Source organism: Enoplosus armatus, chromosome 1 (assembly GCF_043641665.1).
Source record: "Enoplosus armatus isolate fEnoArm2 chromosome 1, fEnoArm2.hap1, whole genome shotgun sequence".
In the NCBI taxonomy this organism is placed as follows: Eukaryota; Metazoa; Chordata; class Actinopteri; order Centrarchiformes; family Enoplosidae; genus Enoplosus; species Enoplosus armatus.
Window position 1 is genome coordinate 3,465,125 of NC_092180.1, and position 22,951 is coordinate 3,488,075.

Below are 22,951 nucleotides of genomic sequence, written 5' to 3' on the forward strand. Positions count from 1 at the left end.
TGGATGAACCCAGCTGTCCTTTTTCCCAGCAGCATCCTCAAACTCCTCACACACAAACTAAAACATGTCCACTGTTGACTACAGTGTCATGAGCCAACTTTTTCTCTCTGAAAGAAATTGATCTGGATGACGATTCCCACAAAAGTGTTGACTGATCACAGATGGTTTGAGCTTTGCTGTCTTAATAGCAGTAATCTGAAAGGAGGGCTCTGTCATGCACAAGATCAGCTAGTCCACCACCAAACCTTAAGAAAGATGGAGCCGATTGAGCGCTTGCTAGAATTATTGATTCATCGTTCTTTCTAGTGAATAAACACTAGAAAGCACATAGTTACTGCAGCTTTTAGAGGGCGGGCAAGTCGCCCACTATGATTTAGAGGCTCATAGAAACTTTTGTATATGTATTTAAACAGAATATAATAAAACAGAGCCTTGGCATGTTTTGACAGGTGTCCTTTTGATGAACAGATTGTTAAACGTAAAAAGCTAGTAAATGGATCTTGAGTTAAGATTGTTTTGTCAGACTATTATTACCAAGGTCAAGAACAAACTTTCATTCTCAAGGATTGTAAAATGTTAAACCATTTCAAATGGAAAGACCGTTATTCTGAAGAGAAACTGTTTACATTTTGATTTTTATGCCTGTGCGGATTTTTTAAACGGACCATTTTTTACTCTAATGGAGCTCTTTTTCTGATTGTTAGTGGAATAAAGGGCTCAATGTATGCCAGTCAGTCAACTTTAGTGTTATAGCGACAGCGGCGACATCTCATGTGCAGTCAGTTCTTTAGATCGCATGTCAGTCAGGGTCCTCGGGATCAAGAGATGGGCTGATATTTATTTAAATCATCTAACGAGGGACTGATTTAAGCGGTAGAAATGGTAGTCCTGAGACTGAGTACTATGGGATTGACAACCAGTGTGCACGTTTGAGCACATTGACTACCAGGCAGTCTCGAATAGAGGACCCATTTTGTCAGATCAGAACGTCTGTCATTCAAAAGTTTACTTTGCTCCACTTCTTCACCATTATTCAGTCTTCAGCTGGACTGTGAAGCCAGTTTGAGTCACAGTTGTACAGTTACAGTGCATGATTAGCGCTAATGAGTCTATGAATATATAAACTAATACTGCGTCATCTGTAGCACCTTCCTCTCTACAGCTGGCCAGCCTCAAAAACAGATGGCGTTGTTTAATACATGAGCTTTCATAAGTGTCCATCCCCACCTCTGAGTAAACACACACAGACACTGTTTGGGTAGGAAGGCTGGAGTCTGAGGAGATGCTGGGTTTGGAGGGTCAAGGCTGTTTGCAGACTGAAGGTTAGTCAGTTAGCAGCACAGCTGCTAAATGCTCCAGAGGCTCGAGTGTGGCCTCTGGATCAGAGCCCATGAAAGCTGTTTCTCATCACAGCTGAAATGAGTTATGGTGAAATCATGGCTGCTCTGCTGGGGGATGGCCGTAGTCAAGGTCGTGTCCAGTTTGAGATATATGATATAGCAAACAGGAATGGCTGCAGTACATTACATAATAACTTGAGGAAAGATGTTACAGCTTGTGCATCATGTGTGTGAACCCCTGACCGTTTTTGGACCTAAAACAAAAATTACACAATGTGTTAATGTGCCCCTATGGACTATTTTTGATGTTTCCCTGCAGGCCCCTAAAATGAAACATTTTCCTCCATTATATGATTATAATACATTCAATACATCTGTGACTTAAACAGTATTACATGTAGATTACATCTGCATTTCCTTTTCCTCAGAAAATCGATGATGAGATGATAAACAAACATATACACCATTACAGAGACTGTTGCTTTACAGACTGGAATTAGTAATAGTTTGGGTTTGTGTGCAGCCAAGTGCCTTCTAGTGTATATTTGTTACTGTCTAAGGTCACAGAAAACACCTGTTCTATCACCACTGTCTGTGGTTATGAACTGTTGGGTAATACGGAGAGTGTGCTAAGTATCTTAATATGTCTGTTAAACCTTGTCATTGAACTGCAGGTGTTTACATTTACACACACACACACACACACACACACACACACACACACACGCACACACATTGAGCACTTAAAGGACTTCTTGTCCAAATTGACTTCAAAAATTGAGGTTCAAAGTTCAATCGTGTTGACCAGTTGACAAAGCAATGTCACCTCACCCCTAAGTGTATTCAACTTACTGTATTTGAAAAGCTTTAACCAGTGTAGCAAAAAAAAAAATTAATTAATCAATCAGCTAATTATTAAATCACTAGTTAGGACACCAGGAGTGTCCAGAGACCTTTCAGACTTAATGTAAAAACACATAAAAAAGCTGTATAGTGAAGCTACTGAGTTTTGCTCAGAATCAATTGATCGTGCAGGTTGCAAGCGGCAAGTGTCAGCATTGAAATATTCATCAACTGTAGGAAGTGTTTGGCTTCCCCCTCTGTGTTGTGAGCCAGTGGCCATCCATCCTACTGTCAGTCTCACAACGTCAGTGGCTTATTGGTCTGTTAAGCTGCTTTCAGCATCTATTAAGGAAGCTATTTACTATGTTGTTGTACATCCTAAATTGGCCATTACGCTATTAACAATGTGCTGACTTGCATTATCCAAACCAAGACAAATGGAAGTTATATACATAGAGCCTTCTAAGGGATAATGGATTCCTTAACCACAAAATCACACAACTTTGGAAGAAGTCTGTAAATTGCTCTTGTGAACACTTACCCTCTTTTCAGTAGATGAAATGAGTTGAGCTATATAAATAAACCTGCTGCTATTTCTATATATTATCTGTGAATGAATCCTCGCATCAGTCAAGAAAATACGTTTCAGCAAGATAAGATCACCGCTAACGTTTGTGTCCTCAGGGTTCTTGAAGAGCCGCGATCGGTCACACCAGAAGTTCTACTCGCTGATGACCAAAACCCAGATGTTCATCCGCTTTATTGAGGAATGCTCCTTTGTCAGCGACAAAGACGCCAGTCTGGCCTTCTTCGACGACTGTGTGGACAAAGTAAGCGTGGTATTTAATCATGTAAAACAAACAGCATATTTATATATTCATTTTGATGCAGTGGAATTAAGCTACAAAAAAAGCGTTCTCCTTCTCGTCTTTGGCTATTTCTATTTATTTTACACTCATCCCTTCTTTTTGAAAGGTGCTGTGTTTCTCACCAGGCCTCTTTGTGCTCCAATTATAGCAGTGCTAGTTGTTTCCAACCAAACCTGCTTCTCTCCTTTCCTCTTCCAATTTCTCAAGTTTTTCTTTCTCTGTCCCTTTCTGCCTCCATTTGCGAGCAGCTCTACAATTCAGAGCGGAGTGCAGACAAAGCAGGCAAGGTAAGTCTATTATTATTTGGTCTCGAGTCTCACCTGTTCTGGGTACATTTTGTTTTCAGGTGGGGGATTAGCGCATGGTCCCAGCAACCAACAGAATAACTTAAGATCAAAGGAGGCTGTGCAGGAAACAGTATTCGTCTACCAGAAGCAAGTAGCATGTCTTTAGACAACCCTCCACCCCTGCAGCTTTACTTTGAGCTTTCATGTTATTTTTCCCACCGAATCATCAGTATGTAATTTAAATAAGTTCCTTATGATCCAAACTTTCTCACCTTCTTAGGATCTTTCCATTTTTAATGAATATTTGAATATTCACTGTCCATATCAAATTTGCTGCAACAGCAATTTGTCCTTATATAGTGAAAGTACAATTTCTTAGAAAATCCATGTGCACAGTTTTCTGCCCTGAATTTTTCATGACTCGAGTGAGTAAGGGCTTTTAGCGCTTCGGTGATTTCTGAAGTCCTAACGGAGCGTGAAGTTAGTTTTTTTTTTAACATCCCCTGGGCCAGTATCCTTCAGTGTGACAATATGAGGAGCCTTGGAGAGGCTGTCGGTGTATCTTCTGTTCTCCTCTGGGAGCATTTTGAGTAGTTTGACCCCATGTGCTCACAGCGTAGTCTTCCTTTATCAGACTGCGTTTGTGTGTTGAAGGTTAAATTTTGTGTGTTTGCAGTCTTAAAGTCCACACAGTCACTCGGTTCCCTGGTCACGTCTGTGGGTCACTGGTACTTGCAGGTGACATTTGTAACAGACTCTGAAATAGACTTGGCCGTCCTTGTATTACTTGTGTGTGTGTGTGTGTGTGTTCTGGCTGTAATTGAGATATAGAGGATGTGAATCCAGAGGCCAGCATCCACAGCCTCCCCTCCCTGTAGTCCCCGGCCTGCAGTGGGGCCCGGGTCTCCTCCTCTTGCCTGTGTGTCAGCTCCACGGGCGATTAAATCCTCCGACTGTCTTTCTGCACTGTGGCTGGATTACATTATGTACTCTCTTGGAGAGAAAGCACACTGCACCAGTCAGCCAGCACACACACGTCACACTCTACTACACACTAACACACACACACAGCAGTCACGTACAGATAGATAAGGTTGAAATGTATTGATCTCTGAAGGAAAGTAGTTCATTGCAGCAGCAAGACTAATTAAATCCAGAATGGAACAAGACAAAAGACAAACTATTCATACAAATTAAATATAATTACATCAGTTAAAAGATGTAAAAATACTAACAGTTAAAGGCATAATTGAATAGAAACAATTGTTGGATTCAGTCAGTAATTTCTTTAGCATATTCATTACAGGTATTCTTATTTATGTTTTGGGATCATGGTCCACTATTTGGTGCCATGTCAGAGTCGGGGACTGTACGTTTAAAGGAGAAGTTCGACATTTTGGGAAATTTGCTTTCTCGCCGAGAGTTAGACAAGAAGATCAACACCAATCTCATGTCTCTATGGTGAATATGTAGCTGGAGCCAGCCACTGGTTAGCTTAGCATAAAGACTAGAAACAGAGGGAAACAGCTACCCTGGCTCTGTGCAAAAGTAACAAAATCTCTTGTTTTATCTGCACAAAAACGATTAATTTTACAGGGTTTATGTGCTGTGCTTTTCCTTGACTGTGAACAGTGACTTTTTTGGGCTTTAGAGGCGTTGGCTGATTTGTATTATTCCTTAAGACATGCAGTCAGTAGATGTTTTGGCTGAATATATTAGGGAAGAGTGTGGATGAAAGTAAAAGAAATCACAGTTTCTGTATTAACTACCTTTACAAGTTAATCTGCAGCCATTCAGCAGACACTGGGTGTTCCTCTCGTGCACTCTTGGAAAGCTCCCTGTTTGATCCAGACGAACTGAATGTTCTTCGAGAGACATAGACAAGATGTTCTTGTCTCACATGTCTGTGTTTTTATTTTTTACTGATGTCTGAACTGACAGCAGACCTGCTCGTCAGACAGATTGCTTCATCATCATCACAGCTGTCTCCAGTCTCTGCAGAGCAGCGTAGGTTGTCTCGTTGTCTCAGTTCTTAAAATGGTCCCAAATGTCCATGTCTACAGTACGTTGAAATTATTTAGATAGTTAAGTTGAGTTTATTTGACATTATGAGAAGGAGGAAAACTATGAGGATAACACAATAAAGACTTCTTTTCATTGTGGCCCTTTTAAAGATAGCAAAAAGGCAGTAGACCAGGTGAGTAGGCGACACACTACCAACCAACCATCACTATAAATACCTGTATCATCATCAATAAAGTCACGTCAACTCAAACTAAATGGTAGAAATAATTACACACACAGTTTAGCTGAGATGGTAAGATTACACAGTTTCCTGTGGTCAATGATTTGACCTAAATTGAAAACATTGTTTCTCCAGAAGTTCTTGGGTTCTGAAGATGTTTTCCAGCATCAAACCAACATATTATTAGCAATAATTGACCATCATTGGTGTCACTTTAGTTAAATGCTGTTACACACATCCATACTTTCATTTTCTGACCCTAACCCTTCCTGCTGGTTCCCTGACAATATGGGACTGCCCCGGGGTCTCCTCCCAGGTGGACATGTCCAGAATATCTCTGATCAGTTCTCTGAATCACCTCAACTGGCTGCTCCCAACACAAACGAGCAGTGCGTTGACTCTGATCTCTTTCCAGATATCTGAGCTAATGCACTTTTAGTATTGTGGTTTAGCCTGTGCTCAGAGAAACGGAACATTACATTAGCCTTTGATGTGCTGTGTAAGACACAAGAGAATTAATGAAAGTTTTCTTAGCCTAAAAGGCTTCAGACTGCACCAAAGAACAGACACACTTTTGTCTCCCACACTTTACAACTTTAACTTTAATTACTATCACACTAACTAGACTGAATGATGAACCTTCAGCAAGTGCTTCACTTCCCTTCCATCTTCCACGAATAAAATCATTGCTTGTAGCACTAAAGCCTGTCATTAAGCACTTCTGAATTTATGATGCTTCCCTCGGTGACCCTAAATTTTATTTATTTTATATTCATCATAAAGCTCAAACCTCCTGCTTTGAGATTCACTGAAAACTGGAAGTCTTATCTGTCAGCTCCACCAACACGGCTGTAGTAAAATATGTGCAGTAACTCAAAATGCCGGTGATGAAAATAATAGTTGTCGTCCATTGTGCTCACTGCATTTAATTTTACCACTTTTCTGGCACCTTTTTTTAATAAAATCAGAGCACTTTGACCTGTTATCTTCTGGATGAAGAGTTATGCCTGCAGACATGCTGGTAGAAACTCAGCTTTATAGTAATTTAATGCTCCCGCCGAGTTGATTGCAGGCTCGAACCTGTCGTGTATCAGACACACAGGACTGACTGCATAGGACTTCACTCTCATAAGAGCCTTTACAATAGATAGACGTGCAGCAGAATAAACATGCTGCTCACACACTGACACAGCTCCCCCGAGGTGCAGATTTATATTTATGGAGTCGACACACTCTGACTGAACAAGTGACCTATTGATCTTTCTTTTGACTGTATAAATCCTCTCTGTGCTGATTAGTGTCTCGCAGTTTCTGACATGTCATCTCTTCTCTTACTTTTTTCCTCACACATGTGCAAACATGCACACACAGACCACAGCATCTAATTTCAGTTAATCCCTAAAAGGGCCACTACACCTATTTTACATCTACTTATTTTAATTTACTAGTCATGAGGAGTACCTGTGAAAACGTCTGTGTAAGAAAACTACTGAACATCTTCATCATATCTTGATATGATTCATATCTTGACTTGGGCTTGGAGTTTGAAAGAAACCTCCTATGGAAGGTCTAACGAAAGCACAGCTATTGAGATGCATTATAGGAAGAGCAGGAGCCAGTTTTTTAGGAGCTTGACTGATACTAGAGACCAGAAGTCAGATAAAAAAAGACTCGGCACAGGCTGAGATATCTGGTCTCTTACAAGTCCCCCAACTTTATGTTAGAAAGTGCAATACTAAATTGTTGAACTACCATTTGTCTTGAGAAAAGGCTTATTTTGTAACTATTTACAAATCCTACCATCTACCAGGATGAGCTTTACTGGCCAAGTATGTTTATGTATACAAAGAATTTTACTCCAGTTTCTAGTAGGTCTCAGTGTACTTTCACACCGTTCCAAAAACAAATGTTCAGGAAGATAATTTGTTGGTATAATTTGACTTGGCGTTAAACAAAACTGTAGGAGACAAATGGAGGAAGATGGAGCACTGAATAGCACCGGCTAGATTCAGCTTTGTGTTTGGTGACAGAGGGGGGCTGCAGAGAGGCGGAGTGAGTATTAAAAAACGAGAAAAAAGAAAGAAAAAGTAAGCGCGTTCACCCGGGAAATCTAGGTCACCTGCTGTCATCCTCCCTCAGCTCTTTCATACCCATTCTGTAGACATCCTGCTATCAGGGCGACAGCTACAAAGCTGTTTTGAAATGATGCTTGAGTTGAGTTTTTCAAAGGTGAATCGGCCTGTGTCGGGCCAATATCTCCCATGGAAACACTGACATGTTTATTACAGGGCATAATGTCAGGATCTGTGTTGAAGTTCTCACCCGCCTAATGGGATACTCCCTATTTCAGCTGTGATAGATGAAGGGTCACGGTACCACCCCCCAAACATCTCTGTTCATGTTTGGATGTTCTTCTCTGCAGGTGGACAGTGACAGGCCGGAGGAGACCAGGCTGATAGAGATTGATGAATCCCAGCGCAGCGAGCACACGGTCTTTATCACACCTCCAGAGCTGCCTCCTCTGCCTGAGGGGGAGGAATATCCACTATGCTACAGGTAAGGAACTGACATTTCCTCTCAAATGGGAGAATGGATGCACATTTTACAGTATGTCAGCGTAACCGAGCTTTCACACCAGAAACAACAATAACACAGTGTTATTAGATTGACCGGTAACATGTGCCAAGTCAGTGCTTTAATCGCTCAACAAGCTGCTGCTTAAGCTCTTGAATCAGAATGTGGGATTTGCAAACAAACAAGTTTAATGTTATATGTAAAAGGGAAAGATGTTGTCTGCTGTTAAGTGTTACGTGCCTCCTCAGTGTCTTCTGTGAGATTAACTGAATACAAGACGCTAACAGCAGGAAGGAAATTGGAAAATCAGAATAATATATTGAATTGAAAGTTGTTTAATTAATTATTGGAGTAACTGATTGAGGACCAGCAGGAGTCCTGCTCCCTTACTGGACTGTGTGGGTCTGAATATGTGCTATTTGTATTCTGCAGTCATGTTTCCCTCTAAATAATTTATGCCAAAAGATTTTTCAGAGACACTTAAATTAAGCTCCCCTAATAATCCGTAATGGCCAACAGAATTTATTATCAGCTCTTTTTGCAGATAATTACAAGCAAACTGTATTTATGATCACTGTAACCTTGGAAGGAATCATTTAATGTTAGATATTGCCAAAATCTACTTTGCAGACTCTCAGAGAAAAGATCTGCCGTCACTGATGTGTGTATGTTTGTTCTTCATCAGGTACGATGGTTTCCCAGTGTTAAGTCTTGACCTGTTTGACCCTGTGGAGGGCCTGCGGACCCCCTCCTCCCGCCTCGCTGCCAGGCACAGCTGTCCCACCAGCCCTGCCCCCATGTTTAGACGCACCAAGCAGGTCAGCATAGCAGTAACTCACTATTGTCACACAATGATTTATTGATCTCTCTGTTTAGGTACTGAGCTGATGTTACTGAGCTGATGTTACTGAGCTGATGTTATTCTCCATAGTCGCCTAAAATGAGAGTAAAACAGTAAAAGGCTATTTTTCTAAATTGCCAAACTAAAGTCAACAATCTCCAAAACTGTACAAGATATATAACAATTTAGATCAGATAAGAAGAATCCTAAGCTGAGGAAGCTAAGGAAATGGAAGTTTTATTTCTAAGAAGACGGATATGATTCACTGGGTCAAAGGTGATGGGATGAACTTCTAATCTAAAAGATTAGATTTCAGCCTGAAGATTTAGAGTTATGGCTGCTTTGATGGCTTTGATTTAACTTGAACACACACATTATCTCTTACTTACTTAAAATCCTGATATGCGCATTAAAGAACTTCTTTTCCACATCCTCCTTTTCATCCACAGGAGATCAAATCGGCTCAGAAGATAGCCAAGAAGTACTCGTCCATCCCCCAGCTGTGGTCCAAGTGCCTGCTCCGTCACTGCTACGGCCTGTGGTTCATCTGCCTGCCAGCATACGTGAAGGTGTGCCACTCCAAGGTGCGGGCACTCCGCACCGCCTACGACGTCCTCAGGAAGATGCAGGCAAAGAAATTGCAGCCCCCTGACGAGGTACGTATTCCCAAAAGATAAATGGCATTTATTCAACCAGACACATTGTTAGGTTTTATTTTGTGCATTTTATTTGATTTGAGCTTTTTGTCTCACACCAAGGTCTATTTTTAGGGGTTGTTGTCTTTCTGCTTAAACAATCAAACGTGTACATAAACTGTGCAGGTCTGCTACCGGGTGCTGATGCAGCTGTGTGGACAGTATGGCCAACCTGTCCTGGCAGTCAGGGTCCTCTTTGAGATGAAGAAGGCCGGAGTTCACCCCAATGCCATCACTTACGGCTACTACAACAAGGTACACTTTATACCTCTCTCGATCATAATGAAGCCAGAAATGTTTCTGTATGGTTGATAAAGTGGTGTGAAGTAAACCTGCCAGTAAAGACTGGGGGTTTTTTTTATTTCACAGAATCACTACACAAGGCATTCTTGATGTTGAATATTCTTTGAAACATATCCTGCTCACATTTACACAAAAAGAGTGTCCTTGGATTTCAAGGTGGATAAAATCTGTAACTCACCAATACCTACCCAATGCGCTAATATAAATATATTAGCACTCCCAAGTGCTACAGTATACTGTCGCCCTGGGTGTGGTGTTCCTGATGTGGAAGAATATTCTGCTGATTCTGCTGAACACACCCATGACAGCCAAATGTCAAACAAATCTCTAGAAAGACTGTCCAATGGGATATCCCCTTTTCTGTCAGCTGTGATGGATGAAGACACGGACTGAGTCAGGGCAATAAAATACAATAAAAGTCAGGAGAATTGGCTGCTGTTCAACTCAAACAACTAATTTTTTTGCGACAGGCTGCTATATAAGAAAATATCAAACTCACTGTTGTGTACAGAGTGTCGCTGTAGGTCGTCACATCGGATGTGATTAAAGATATATCAGTTTGATCGTGTCGCTATTAAGATGCAGAGAAATATCATGAGTTACTGTAGGGATATTCTAAATTAGTATTGCTGTTATAAATTACATGGAATAACTTGTTAACGTCAAGCAAAATTACCTTTAAAGACTCTGATCTGTCAAATGCAGTTTCTCAAAAAGTTAAGCTATGCCCTGGATAAACATAGCTGGGAAACTTTATGATACATTATAAAGTAGACTGATTGCAGCTTAGACGTTGATTGTTGATTCATGATTCATGATTCACAATAGCTGCGTAAATAATTGCATCCAAATTATTACACCACTGTGCTCAGTTGCCCTATTACTAAAATTTATTCCCCTCTGGTTGGTACTCTCGAGGCAGAGGCACTTCATCACAGTAATGCCTCCGCAGACGCTTGGCTTTCAGATGAAAAGAAACATTGGTGACATTTGCAGTGTCTCTCCAGGGTTGTATTGTGTCATGTGTGATCATACCCAGGTGTCAGGATGAATCGTGGCTCTGTTATTGTCACGACCCGTCCCTGATGTGGCATCACAGGTAGCAAAAAAAGTAAATTGGCTGATGTGGGAGCTGGCTGTCTGGAGACGAGGCCGCGGTAAAGGTTACTTATTTCATCTTAGAAAAAGAAGGCCTGGAGGCACAAGGTGGCTGATTCCTCCACTGACACAGCCGGTATCCACTGCAGCTGCTGCATCGGACAGTTGCAGGTGTTTTTCTCTTTCATGCTTCTTTGAGTCTTTGAAGTCCAAGGATGGGAAGGAGGAGGGAAGAGGTTTTGTGTGTATGTGTATGCGAACGTATCTGTTCATTCTGGCATTCATTCCACATTTAATTCAGTTGGCCTTCAGTTGCATACAAATGGGACTGAATATTTTTGGGCTTAGCTTTAACACAGGTTTGTAGAGTAACACCTAACTGAACTAAGGAAGGAAGAAACAAACAACTAATAAACAAACAAACTTGTATGTTAATTAGTGAGCTTCAGAGGTGTTGGTAGGCAGGTTGTTTTACCCTTTGACAGAGCCAGGCTAGCTGTTTCCTGTTCCCAGTCTTTATGCTAAGCTAAGCTAACCAGCTGCTGGTTTTAGCTTCATATTGATGGTAAGAAAGCGAATAAGCGTATTTCCCAAAATGTCTAACTATTCCTTTAAAGACATTGAATATCATTTCAGCTGTCAGTCACTTAAGTCTGAAGATGTTATTGATTTTGTCCTAAAAACCAAAGTGCGTCCTGTCGTGTTGCCAGAAACATTCATCCCCAGGCTCTCTTACACTTAGACACATTTAAAGTTTAACGCTTACGGTACTCTGAAACAGTAAGTGGGAGTGTGGACAGGTCGCTGTGCTTTAGTTGTCTTAACATCGCTGGACAACAACTGGAGGGGCAGCCTAATTTCACCTGGCCCAAATCCTGAGAGCCTTCACACAAGAGCAGCCAACAAAATAAGCCAGTTTCTGCTCAGTGGCATACCAATCGTGTTTTTCTCAGGGGGCTTCAGAAGTGTATTTTAGGAGCAGACTGCTGAACGTGACTTGGCCACCAACAGCTGCAGTGCCTTCCCTTTTCCTTTTCTAATGTTTGACTGTGGATCTAATACCATTGCAGTTAATGCCTTTGATGAAAAATTCATTCACTGAATCAGTTGATTTGATATGGAACAGTGATCGGTTGAGTTTTAGTTCTTTCTCTCCAAAATGTTGAGTTAAAACTGAATGAATGAAGTTGGAGCTGCAATTCACACAATATTCAGACTCTTGAGGTTCTTTGATTTATTGAGAAGATGAATAAAAGAACATTTCATGGTGGATGATATTTGAAGAAACAGCCATATACTTATACTATACTAATAAATTGAATTAAAAATGAACCCACTCCAACACTGCTACAAGAAAATGTGATCAGAGTCTTTTCAGTAATTTGGCAGCAACATTTTTCGTTCAGTCATCTTATCTAGGTCTCTTCTCTCCTTTTGATATTTCTCCTTTTCCTTCTCCACCTCTTCTGCCTCTCTCTCCTCCTGGCGTCCAGGCGGTGTTGGAGAGCACGTGGCCCTCCAGCACCAGAGGGGGATACTTCTTGTGGATGAAGCTGAGAAATGTCGTTCTGGGCGTCGCGCAGTTCAAACAGGCGCTGCGACGTCAGGCTCCCCTCACCCAGAGCCCTCTGTCAGGTAACTGTGATCAATAACGCTCTGCATGTCTGAGAGGAGGAATGCTGTTTATTTCTCACTAAACATTGTTTTATTGATTAAGAGAATCTGATGTGCAGACCTGCGATGAGCCTGCAAACTTGACACGTTTCCAGAACTGTGGTTTTGTGGTCCGAATTAGAGTTAAAGCTTGAACATAAGAACATGCATCCAAACCCAGAGCACCTATGAACTCTACAGATTGGCATCAGAATCAGTGGATTTAGTATTAAGTTTGGATTTTACTTTTTTGCATTGATGTATTTTATTTGTAAATGTCCAAACTGCCTGTTCACATGTGAACAAAGGTATAAACAAATCCCAGTGATGGACTTTACCTTCTCTGGTGTACACACCAGCAGTGGCGGAAGGAGTACTTGGTAGCAATACCAGCAATACCACAGTGTATAAATACTCCGTTACAAGTAAAAGTCCTTCATTCAAAAGTATTGGCATCATCTCCCCTGCATGCCAGTGAATTCCTGCACACCCAGTACATGCTAATCCCCGTCCTGCTAATTGCTGCTTTTTTAAGATGCTCGTAAGCGTTGTGTTCTCAAACCCTCCTGAGTTCAGTTTGAAAGAGATAAAGGTTCCTGTAAAACACACTCATCTCTACACACCAGCCACAGTTGCATCTGTTATGTTAATGTTACTGATGACTTTATTTATAATACATGATTTTTAACCCCCCACCCTCTCGCTTTTTCGAGATTATTTATTATATATTTATTTTCTGATAACGTCGTAGGAGGTTTCCGGGAAACAACTATAGAATTTGATATTTCTTAAATATACATAATATATTGCACCCATAGATAACATTTTTACAACCACTGTTTTATCCTGGTGGCTGGAATTTATTCATTGTGAAAAACGTGATCTCAACATTATGCATGAAGTATTTTTAAGCCTTTCTCATGTTATCGATCATTCTAAGTGTACATGCTGGTTCAACTGGATTTATATTAAATTATAGAAGCAAGACGCCATCAAAACACTGTCTCTTCGTGTCGTTAAAAACACTGTAGAAGGCATACTCATTGGGACAGTTCTTGCAGCCCGCTTGTCAACACTTAAAGATTAATATTCAAAACAATTAAAAGAAGAACAGCTGACCGCTTGTGGAGCAGAAATGGCGCCCGGCTTCCTTTAACGCCTTGTTGTCTTTGGGCAGATGGCAGCGACCTGGACGCTGTGAGTCACGGCAGCCTGGATAGCTCTGCCGACACTAACCTGGCCGAGCAGGGCCCCTACGCCTCTGACTCCGTCAAAGTAGACCCCACTGATGATAGATCTAGCACAGGTACACTCAACATGGCTGCTGCTTGACTCAATCTTTCACAGGCAGCCATCTTTGTCCTACATCTTTTTCTTCTCTCTCAATGACATTTTTTTTTATCCTCCTTCCTCATTTGTCCCGCTCACCGACCGGCCTCTTCCTCGTTTTCCCTCTTCCTCTTCCACCTCCTTACCTCTGCTGCCTGTTTTTCCACCTTCCTTTCGTCCCCGTTGTCCATCCATGTCTCTCCCTGGTTTTGCGGCTGTGGTTTCTGCTCTGTCCCTAACCCTGCCCTTCACTCTGGCCCTGCCTGTGTTGCCCTTGCATGCAGCCGGCCGTGGGGGCGGCAGCGTGGGCGCCAGGGCCCTGGTGGCCCACTCACACTGGGGGGGCTCTGAGCTCAGAGAAGCCACCCTCCACCCAGGTAAACCTCTCTGTCAGTCTGCCTGTCTGTCTCTCTCTGGTTGCATTTTTCTGTCTCATCTTGCAACTTTTTTTATTTTCTGACTTTCATCGTCACGCTTTTCTTTTCTGTTTCTCTCCGTCTCTGTGATCTCGCCTCCCCTTTCTCTCCTCCATCTCTCTCTCCGGCACATCACAGTCTGCTGCTCCTCTCTCGCTCATCTCTCTCTTACTCTCACTCCTCACTTCACCACAGAGTGATTTGTCATTGTCAATTATGGCGAGTAATTACCCAGAGGCACATTCTTTTTGATTACGGAAATCATTTTAATCATGGAGATGGCAACTCGGCAGGAGACTTCGCCTCGTGTGCAGAAAGACTGTGAGGGAAGCACAGCTCACAGCACAGCAGGAAGGAAGGACCTCGATGTGCAGTTCATTGATTATTACAGTCCTGGAATGAGTTTTGTCAATCGCCATCAGTTGCGAGTCGCTCCATGCTGTATCACAGCCGAGCTGTGCGGCCTCATGTTTTATTTAGAGATGACGGCCAGAGAGCTTCATGGGAAAGATGAAAGAGGAGAACAAATCATCAGACAGCTGGTTGCCTGGAGACTCAGGGAAGTTTTAGAGACAGATGGAAGAGTCAGCCTGGAGTGACGGCAGGTTTTTTTTTCTCCCCAATGTCAAGTCTTAACAGTTAAATTCATTAGCAGCTGTGAAACTGCAGTTAGTTTCCTCACAGTTAACTGTAGACCTCTGCATGCCCCGAGGAGGATTCTTTTGTTCAGCACAGTTTAGTCGCTTTTTCTCCCCTCCTCCCTGCAGCAGTGCTGTGCCTCCCAGGTTTGAGGAGATGAAAGGGAAGTTTTTTTTCCTCTTATGTATGTTTAATTTACGTCTCCTATCACAGCGTAAAGCTCACACCAAAAAGCTTTTCTGGTTGTGTTCAGTAAATACTGTGAAAGCAAAGGACTTGGCCCTCAAACCTGAACAGTTTGTTCAGCAGTAGGAGAGGCGTCACACACAGTGTTGTTGAAGCACAAGAGGGAGAAGAGTTTTCGTCTAGAAGAAATTGTACTTGAATTGATCCTCTGCGTAGATCTTTCATGCGTTGTGTTGCATATTTCTGTGATCTTGTGGTTCAATATTAAGAGACTTTGCGTCCCTCTCATCTAATTTCATCTGTCTCATTCTCCCTTTTCTCTCTGTTCTTTAGGGGATCAATCAGATTTGGGTTATAACTCATTATCCAAAGAGGAGGTTCGGAGAGGAGACCCCAGTGCCCAGGACTCCGCCCCCGACAAAGATGACAAGAAGGAGAGCGACTGCAGCTCCCGTCAGTAGTCTGTCTGATCTGATATCACCTGATATTTCTGTCTACTGTACCTTCTAAAAAATGATAACTTGGCAGCCTCGCAGCCACGCGGGACTTCCCCTTCCTCTGCCTTGATCTTTCTGTCTCCTCCAGAGATGATTCATTCATTTTTGGTTTCTCAACATCAAAGCATTTCAGCTGTGTGTTGTCCTTCAATGGATTTTGCTATTTTTCAAGCTGTGCACATTGTAAAAAAAAAAGAAAGAAAAAAAGACTGATTATAAATTGTAATTTTCTGTGTTTGTAGTGTCAGAGACGGAGAGCGCCAAGGGGAGTAAAGACTGCCTCCCTCAGCTGGACATGGAGGTCCATTCCTCCTTCAAACCCCGCGGCATTGTTCGCAGCAGCTGTCCGTATGACGATTCATCCTGTAAACCCAAGTGCTCCGTCAGCGCGGGTAAAGATATTCTTTTAAAGATATCCTCAGTGTTCCTCAACATAGAAACACAGATCTTCAGTTGTAATTATTTCAATACCCATGAGCCTCAGCTGCTGTTGCTATGGAGAAGAAAGTGACATGATTTTAACTACTGAATGTATTGTTGTATCTCTGCAAAGCGTCATCTTCCGCTCATCATGAGCAGCAGAGCAACAGAGTTTTAAGCTCAGTGATTGGATGTTTCTTACTAAAATGTTCTTTGGCCGTAGTTAACGTTTGTACACAGGCTTGTGCCTTTGACTTTTTATCAAAGAACCTGATATTTTCTGATGCATTTGCTCTTATTTTGTATTAATGATTCCATCAGGAGAGTTTCATGTCCATCTGAGCTCTTTTTACTTCTGGAGCGCTGGACGCCCAAAATAACTCCTCCCACTTTGTAACTCTATTGTTCACCTCCTAATACAAATACAAGTGATTGAGTTGTTCTTCCCCTCCCTCTTTCTCAGGCCATGTTGCAGGTCTACTCTTCACTTCCTCCCTGGATGAGATCGGGGAGGTCCAGACCAACAGTTTGCTCAGGAGACATAAGAGTGCTCTGGAGGAGGTGGTGGGCAGCGCCAACAGCGGCTCGGCTCTTGACTGGCAGGGCGTGAGGGGCCGCCGGCTGAGCGGCGACACGGTGGGCAGCAGCGGCAGTGGCACCACTGTCCTCGGCCTGGGTATGAGCCAGGGTGAAACCGACCCAGATAAGATCGCAGGACATCTGGGTGCAGATGTCAAAATTCTCTCCGGTGCCAACTTCAGTAAGAATAAGAGGCCTCGTTCGCTGGCTCTGGGTGGGCTAGAGGGAGTGGCTGCTAAGGCAGGCGCTGCCCAAAGTCATCATCACAGGGAGGAGGAAGAAGAGGGACAGGACTCCAGTGATGAGGACAGAAGTAATACAGAGGCCATTTTTGACTTGGAGGATCTGGATTTAGACAAGCCCGCCACAGGGGCTGGCATCAGCTTTCACAAAACCAACAAATCTCATAAGAAACATGTCGAACGCAGCGCCAGCTACAGCGGCACGAGCACCGAGACGTCCAGAGGAACTGTCAAGCGCACAGGCATTGAGACGGGCTACGACCCTCTATCCCTGCTTGCAGCAGAGTCTCAGTCTGTGCAGGAAAATGAGGATCAGTACCCAGAGGGGGACGAGGCCAGCACGCCGAGTGCCCGTAGGCACCTGGCCAGGGAGATCGAGCTCTACATGAACAACATGGGCAGCCCGCTGAGCAGCCGTACACCCAGTCTGGACCTGCAGGACCCAGCCAGCCCCCTCCTCCTCCACCCCTCCTCACTCTCTGCCCCCCGCAGAGCCAGCCTGCCCCACAGCTCCCCCCTCAGGACTGCTGGAGTACCGCGCTCCCGCACCTTCCACCCGCCCTCGCCCTCCCAACCTATCTCACGCCAACGTCTATGGTCGTCGCCTCCCTGTCGCAGCTCGAGCACCACCCCCAGCCCCAGCCCTCGACCCAGCCCATACAGGGAGAGGACAGACAGGATGAGCCTGGCGTCTCCTTCACCCTCCTCCTCCTCTTTCGCTCTGGACACTCTGCTCACGCCAACGCTTGATGTATTCAAGACCAGCGTGTTCTCTGCTGGGAAGGGCGTGGCAGAGAAGGCAAGCCGCTGGTATTCCCGCCTTGCCACTTACACCACACCTACCAAGGTACGGCTTGTTGTCAAAGTTAACTTATTGTAGAGAGGCAATGCGAGGCCCCAGCATTATCAAGATCAGTCAGATCAAATTGTTGTGAGTCTGAGACATGAATCGTATTGTTGTGTTCTGTTTTTTCGGAGCACAGAGGGCCCCAAATAGGATCTCTACGAATAGGTATCTGATTTTAAACCTATATTGTATAATTTATTTGAAAGAAGTATCAGACACATCTCAATCTATCAGTGTTCAGTAATTCAATGCAGATATGCTTTGTAGTAGATGGGCTAAAACCTGCATAAACAATGGTGTGATTGTATTTTAGCACGATAATGTACAATATTAAGCTCTCATATAAACAATAGTCCAAGGCGAGCCTAAAGTGGGAGTGCTGCTGCCATCTTGTGGCCTTTTTGAGTGTCTGGCAACAGTATTCTTCCTGTGGACGCTGTGGAAAAGCCTCCAGCTATACTGGTCAAGTCTGCTCTTTGGGCTTTACTGTTTCCAAAATACATCAACATCAACAACAACAAAGAAAACTCTGCTCGTGCCTCAGAGACAGCATGCTGAAATGTAGTCTGGAGATCTGGTGTGAACTCCTCGTTGTAGCTTCTGGTATCTCAATCAGCTGCACAGTTTGTGGGTTTGCTGAATGTTATATGCTTCAATAGCCGAGTACTTTACCTTTCCAGTGTTTATCTATAATATTTCTAGGTTTGAGTGATTGAGGTCATATGGTAGATGCATTTGAGTGGAAATGTCTTTTTTGTTCCCCTTAAAATATGTAAAAACCTCACCTTGTACCTCATGTAAGCAGTCTTAGTAGTTAGTCAGTGCTGAACTTGATCTACTGTTGCTGTGAGTATTGTTTGTTTTAAGATTAGACTCCTCCATGAGGACATTAACCGGCCCGGGTCTCTTCTGTTCATCCAGGACGGTCACAGTGACCGTCTGAGCGTGTCCTCCCTCGGTGTTGGAGATCCAGACTGCTCCTCCCTGCTGGATGAGGAGGACTGTGGGGAGTCAGGGAGCTCCGTGGTCTCTCCACAGAGGAACGGCCCCATGGGGCCCCGCAGGAGCCCCAGACGCAGCCCCCTCCGCAGCAGACTGGACAGCCCCACTGCAGGCTCCAGCCTTGGGAGACCCACATCTCTGCTCCCTGGTAACAGCATCCATCGCTGGGGGGACAGATCTCAGCAACAAATTCTGTCTTCAGTTTGTCAAACATAAGAAGACTGATGACAGCTGAAGAAACATTATATTAACAACTTTACTTGTTAGTTTCTAATGCGATGAAATGCCACAACAACAGTTCACTCTGTAACCTGTTTTTCCAAACATAAGATTTTTGCTGAAATCTAGAGTTTGATTATTGCTGTTGCTCTCAATTCAATATTCATTTATTCATTCTTCATCATCATATTTGCCTTGTGCTTAATGACAAACACTGAGACACAAAGACAGGAAATGACAAGCACAGTCTATTAAAAAAGCAAAAAACAAAACACATCTCCCCAAAACATGATGAAATAACGGCGGTCGTGTCGTCACAAATAAAGCCCAAATATGTTCTGCCGGTGACATGTTGACTCCTTCTGTATCGTCACATATTCTTTATCATTCTTCATCCTGCAGGAGGTGTCCTCTCGCCTCCTGGCTTCCCTCTGCCAGACAAGTCGGACCTCGGCTCTTCGCGCTACACCAGCAACACCAGCATCTTCAACAACTACGCCATGGAGGTAAAACTACAGGATGGAAAGTAGACTGGATGCAAAAGTCAGGAAACCAGAAATGAATGCTAAGAAGTCCCTAATAGAAAGTGTGTTTTCCTGCTATATAAAGGTATAAAGTACAATATGTTTTGAATTCCTATTTTATGGAGAACCGTTTATTCATGCTGTGCTTGCTGCACACTTTCAGAAAGAGAGCATCTTTGTGACTAAGAATTTTCATTCAGTCATCACTTAGTGGTTGCTGGCTGATGCTCGCATGTCAGCATGAAAGAGCTCTTTGATGGTGTTTCATTCTGAGTGAAAAGTTTTTGAAACAGCTTTCATAACTTTCAGGAATGGCAAAACTGCTTTGCAAGTTAATCATAAAGATTCTCCTTCAGCAGAATGTTTCTTTGCGTTGGTATATTTGGCTACAGCCGTTCAAACTCAGAGTACAAAGAATGTATGAAGAATGTGAGGGCAGAGCAGCAGACTGCATCTAGGTGGTACAATATTGTGTGATCAGAAATGTATCCTCAGCCTCTAACCAATCAGAAATGTTCATCCAGGCTGTGACATGAAATCATACTAATAAAGTAAAAACATGTAAAGCAGCTTTCAGAAGTGGTCTGCAGACAGTAAACATTAAATAAACATTAATATGAAGGGAAGCAGGTGGTCAGAAGTAGATCATCTTAATCAATTAATCTTGATCACCTGGTCTGTCAGCTTACCTGTGTGTGTGTGTGTGTGTGTGTGTGTGTGTGTGTGTGTGTGTGTGTGTGTGTGTGTGTGTGTGTGTGTGTGTGTGTGTGTGTGTGTGTGTGTGTGTGTGTGTGTGTGTGTGTGTGTGTTTCCAGCTGCTGATCTCCAGCTGTTCTCGCTGTAAGACATGTGACTGCCTGGTGTACGACGAGGAGATCATGGCTGGCTGGACGGCAGATGACTCCAACCTGAACACCACCTGCCCCTTCTGTGGAAACCCCTTCCTGCCCTTCCTCAACGTGGAGATCAGGGACATGCGAGGACCCGGCAGGTAGACGATGACACCTGCTGTAAAACATTTTGTAATTATGTTGAATTTTTCTGTATCTATTGTTGCCTTTTTCAGGCTCAAGTATGAAATATTTTTTTAGTATACAGACAAATGATCACGCAGTCTGAAGCATTTAGACTTTGCTGGATGGAGCCATTCTCTCTTTGTACTTTTTATTTTTCTCCCATGTTATTAGGTTTTTTACTGATACTATTTGATTACTGGGATTACTTATTGATTACTTTCTTAAAGCCCCTGAAAACATGGTTTCAAAGTGTTTATGTATAACATTAGAAATTCATGGCTAAATAAACAACAATCAAAGTTCAGAGAAAAACTGAACTGTTGCATAGAGTTAAACACTCAAAGACTTCGTCTTCTGCAAGCGTTTGTGGGTGTAGTTTGATCAGACTTGATTGGCAGTGGCCTGGAAACATAAACAAACAACCCAAAGCAAACTGTCTTTTCCAACTTTGGCCAACCCTCTTCAAAGCTGTGAGAAAACCACAGACGAAAACAGAAACGCAGAAATCTCTGAGGCGAAATAATCAAATCTGTTTCAACTCGGGTCAGATTAGTGTTTTTGTGTTGTGTTTAGAATCATTATTTGACTCCTCCTTAACTTCTGACCCCCGCTGTATGATAAACCGTAAAATAAATAAGAAAGTAAGTAAACAACTTTCCTGGATGTGAGTGTAATCCTCTTCTCTCCTCTTCACAGGCTTTTCCTGAAGGGCAGCCCGTCGGTGGACGAGGCGATGACCTCATCGTACTCGGCCTCCACAGGTTTGGACACGGGGACGTCCACCTTGTCCACCCCCTGTCCCACAACAGCTGTATTCCCTCCCTCCCCTGTGATTGCCGTGCAGGAGTGCTCCGGGAGTGGAAGGTACTCAACCGCCACTCGGTGTTACACCACATTTTATTTACACGCTGATCCTAGAATGAATTATTTTGTTAGTATTGGTACCAGTATTTACCAGTATCATCACCAGTTATTGTTTTGCTGTACTATTTAATAACTTGTAGTGCAATCAGGGAAAGAAGAAGAAGAATGCTATTAGACAAGCAAGGTTGTTGATGGTCTGAAACTGGAGCAGGTTACTCAGGTGATTTGTAACTAAACACAACAAGATTAGCTGAAGACTACAAGTTTGAAAGTGAAACAATCTTTGTATCTTACACATCATGGTCTTTGATTTGATGCCATATATAACGACATGCACACACTGAATTAGTATATTGTGTGTATTTTATAAGAGTATTTTGTGTTGTGCACTGAATATGATGCCCCTAACACATAGAATTAAATACAGAAAATCCAATGTCTGATCTTTTTTTTTTAATATAATTTCCGCATGTTTTCCTTCATCCAGATGATCTTAGATAAGAGATTAACTAATTAGCAACTAAAGACAAATGAAAACAATCTTAATATCTGAGTTTGGTTTGATGGGACGGCAGCAGGGAGAATATGACCAGAAAGCAGCTGACACTGAACACAGAGCTTCAAGTCGAAAACCTGACGCAGATCTAACCCACAACATAAAAAACTCAAACTTTTTTTGTTCTCTCAGATGTGCTGTATGATTTTTATTATTTTTTTTATTTTCTAGCTCATCTTCATTCAGCTTCCAGTTTGTCTGATTAAACAATGCTTTTGAAGTAGGAACCTACTGTAGCTGCAGCCACATGCTCCCCATCTGCATTGTAAAAGAGCGACGGGAGATGATCTGCAGCACCTGGTCCTAACAAAGCTCTGTGTGTGTGTGTGTGTGTGTGTGTGTGTGTGTGTGTGTGTGTGTGTGTGTGTGTGTGTGTGTGTGTTGTGTGACAGAGAGAGACCACGTGCTTGTATTAAAACTCCTCATGAGGTTATGAAATGTGTGAGCAACAGTGCATGTTACCCTGATGCCAAGAAAAACAGGCAGCAAATATAAAAATATTTTTATTTACTGTATTGCGTTTGGATTCTGTTGGATCTTTTTATGAAAAACTCCTTCTTCTTTAAAAAGAAGATGTTAAATGTTGTGTGTGGGTTGGTGTTAACGAGCTGACCCTCCTTGCCGTGTCTTCGCAGGACTCGAGCGACCCGGGCTCAAGGTATCAACATCCCCACAGACCGCCGGCAGGGGACGCTGTCCCCCGGGGCGCCCATAGCCCGCAGCGTCAGCGCCTTTGGGCCTCTGGAAGAAGCGTCCCGACTCAACCGCTGTGTGCCGACGTCGGGCAGCCTGCCCAGCCGCCTCAATGAAACCACGGTGTGTCTCAACGTGACATCAAACATGTTAGAGTATTTCAATCATTTAATA

General features: G+C 43.0%; 1 protein-coding gene across 1 annotated transcript in view; it reads left to right on the forward strand.

Moving 5' to 3' along the window:
* LOC139289059 (C-myc promoter-binding protein-like) overlaps positions 1-22,951 on the forward strand; it is a 44,225-nt gene that overhangs the window by 16,745 nt on the left and 4,529 nt on the right. The window contains exons 12-28 of the mRNA XM_070910563.1: positions 2,868-3,013; positions 3,301-3,339; positions 8,007-8,140; positions 8,844-8,976; positions 9,449-9,655; positions 9,821-9,949; positions 12,589-12,730; positions 13,926-14,054; positions 14,362-14,454; positions 15,652-15,771; positions 16,058-16,207; positions 16,699-17,903; positions 18,825-19,053; positions 19,527-19,630; positions 20,464-20,639; positions 21,361-21,528; positions 22,720-22,900. Coding sequence (XP_070766664.1) covers positions 2,868-3,013; positions 3,301-3,339; positions 8,007-8,140; positions 8,844-8,976; positions 9,449-9,655; positions 9,821-9,949; positions 12,589-12,730; positions 13,926-14,054; positions 14,362-14,454; positions 15,652-15,771; positions 16,058-16,207; positions 16,699-17,903; positions 18,825-19,053; positions 19,527-19,630; positions 20,464-20,639; positions 21,361-21,528; positions 22,720-22,900 — 3,485 coding nt within the window. The remainder of the gene's footprint in view (positions 1-2,867; positions 3,014-3,300; positions 3,340-8,006; positions 8,141-8,843; positions 8,977-9,448; positions 9,656-9,820; positions 9,950-12,588; positions 12,731-13,925; positions 14,055-14,361; positions 14,455-15,651; positions 15,772-16,057; positions 16,208-16,698; positions 17,904-18,824; positions 19,054-19,526; positions 19,631-20,463; positions 20,640-21,360; positions 21,529-22,719; positions 22,901-22,951) is intronic.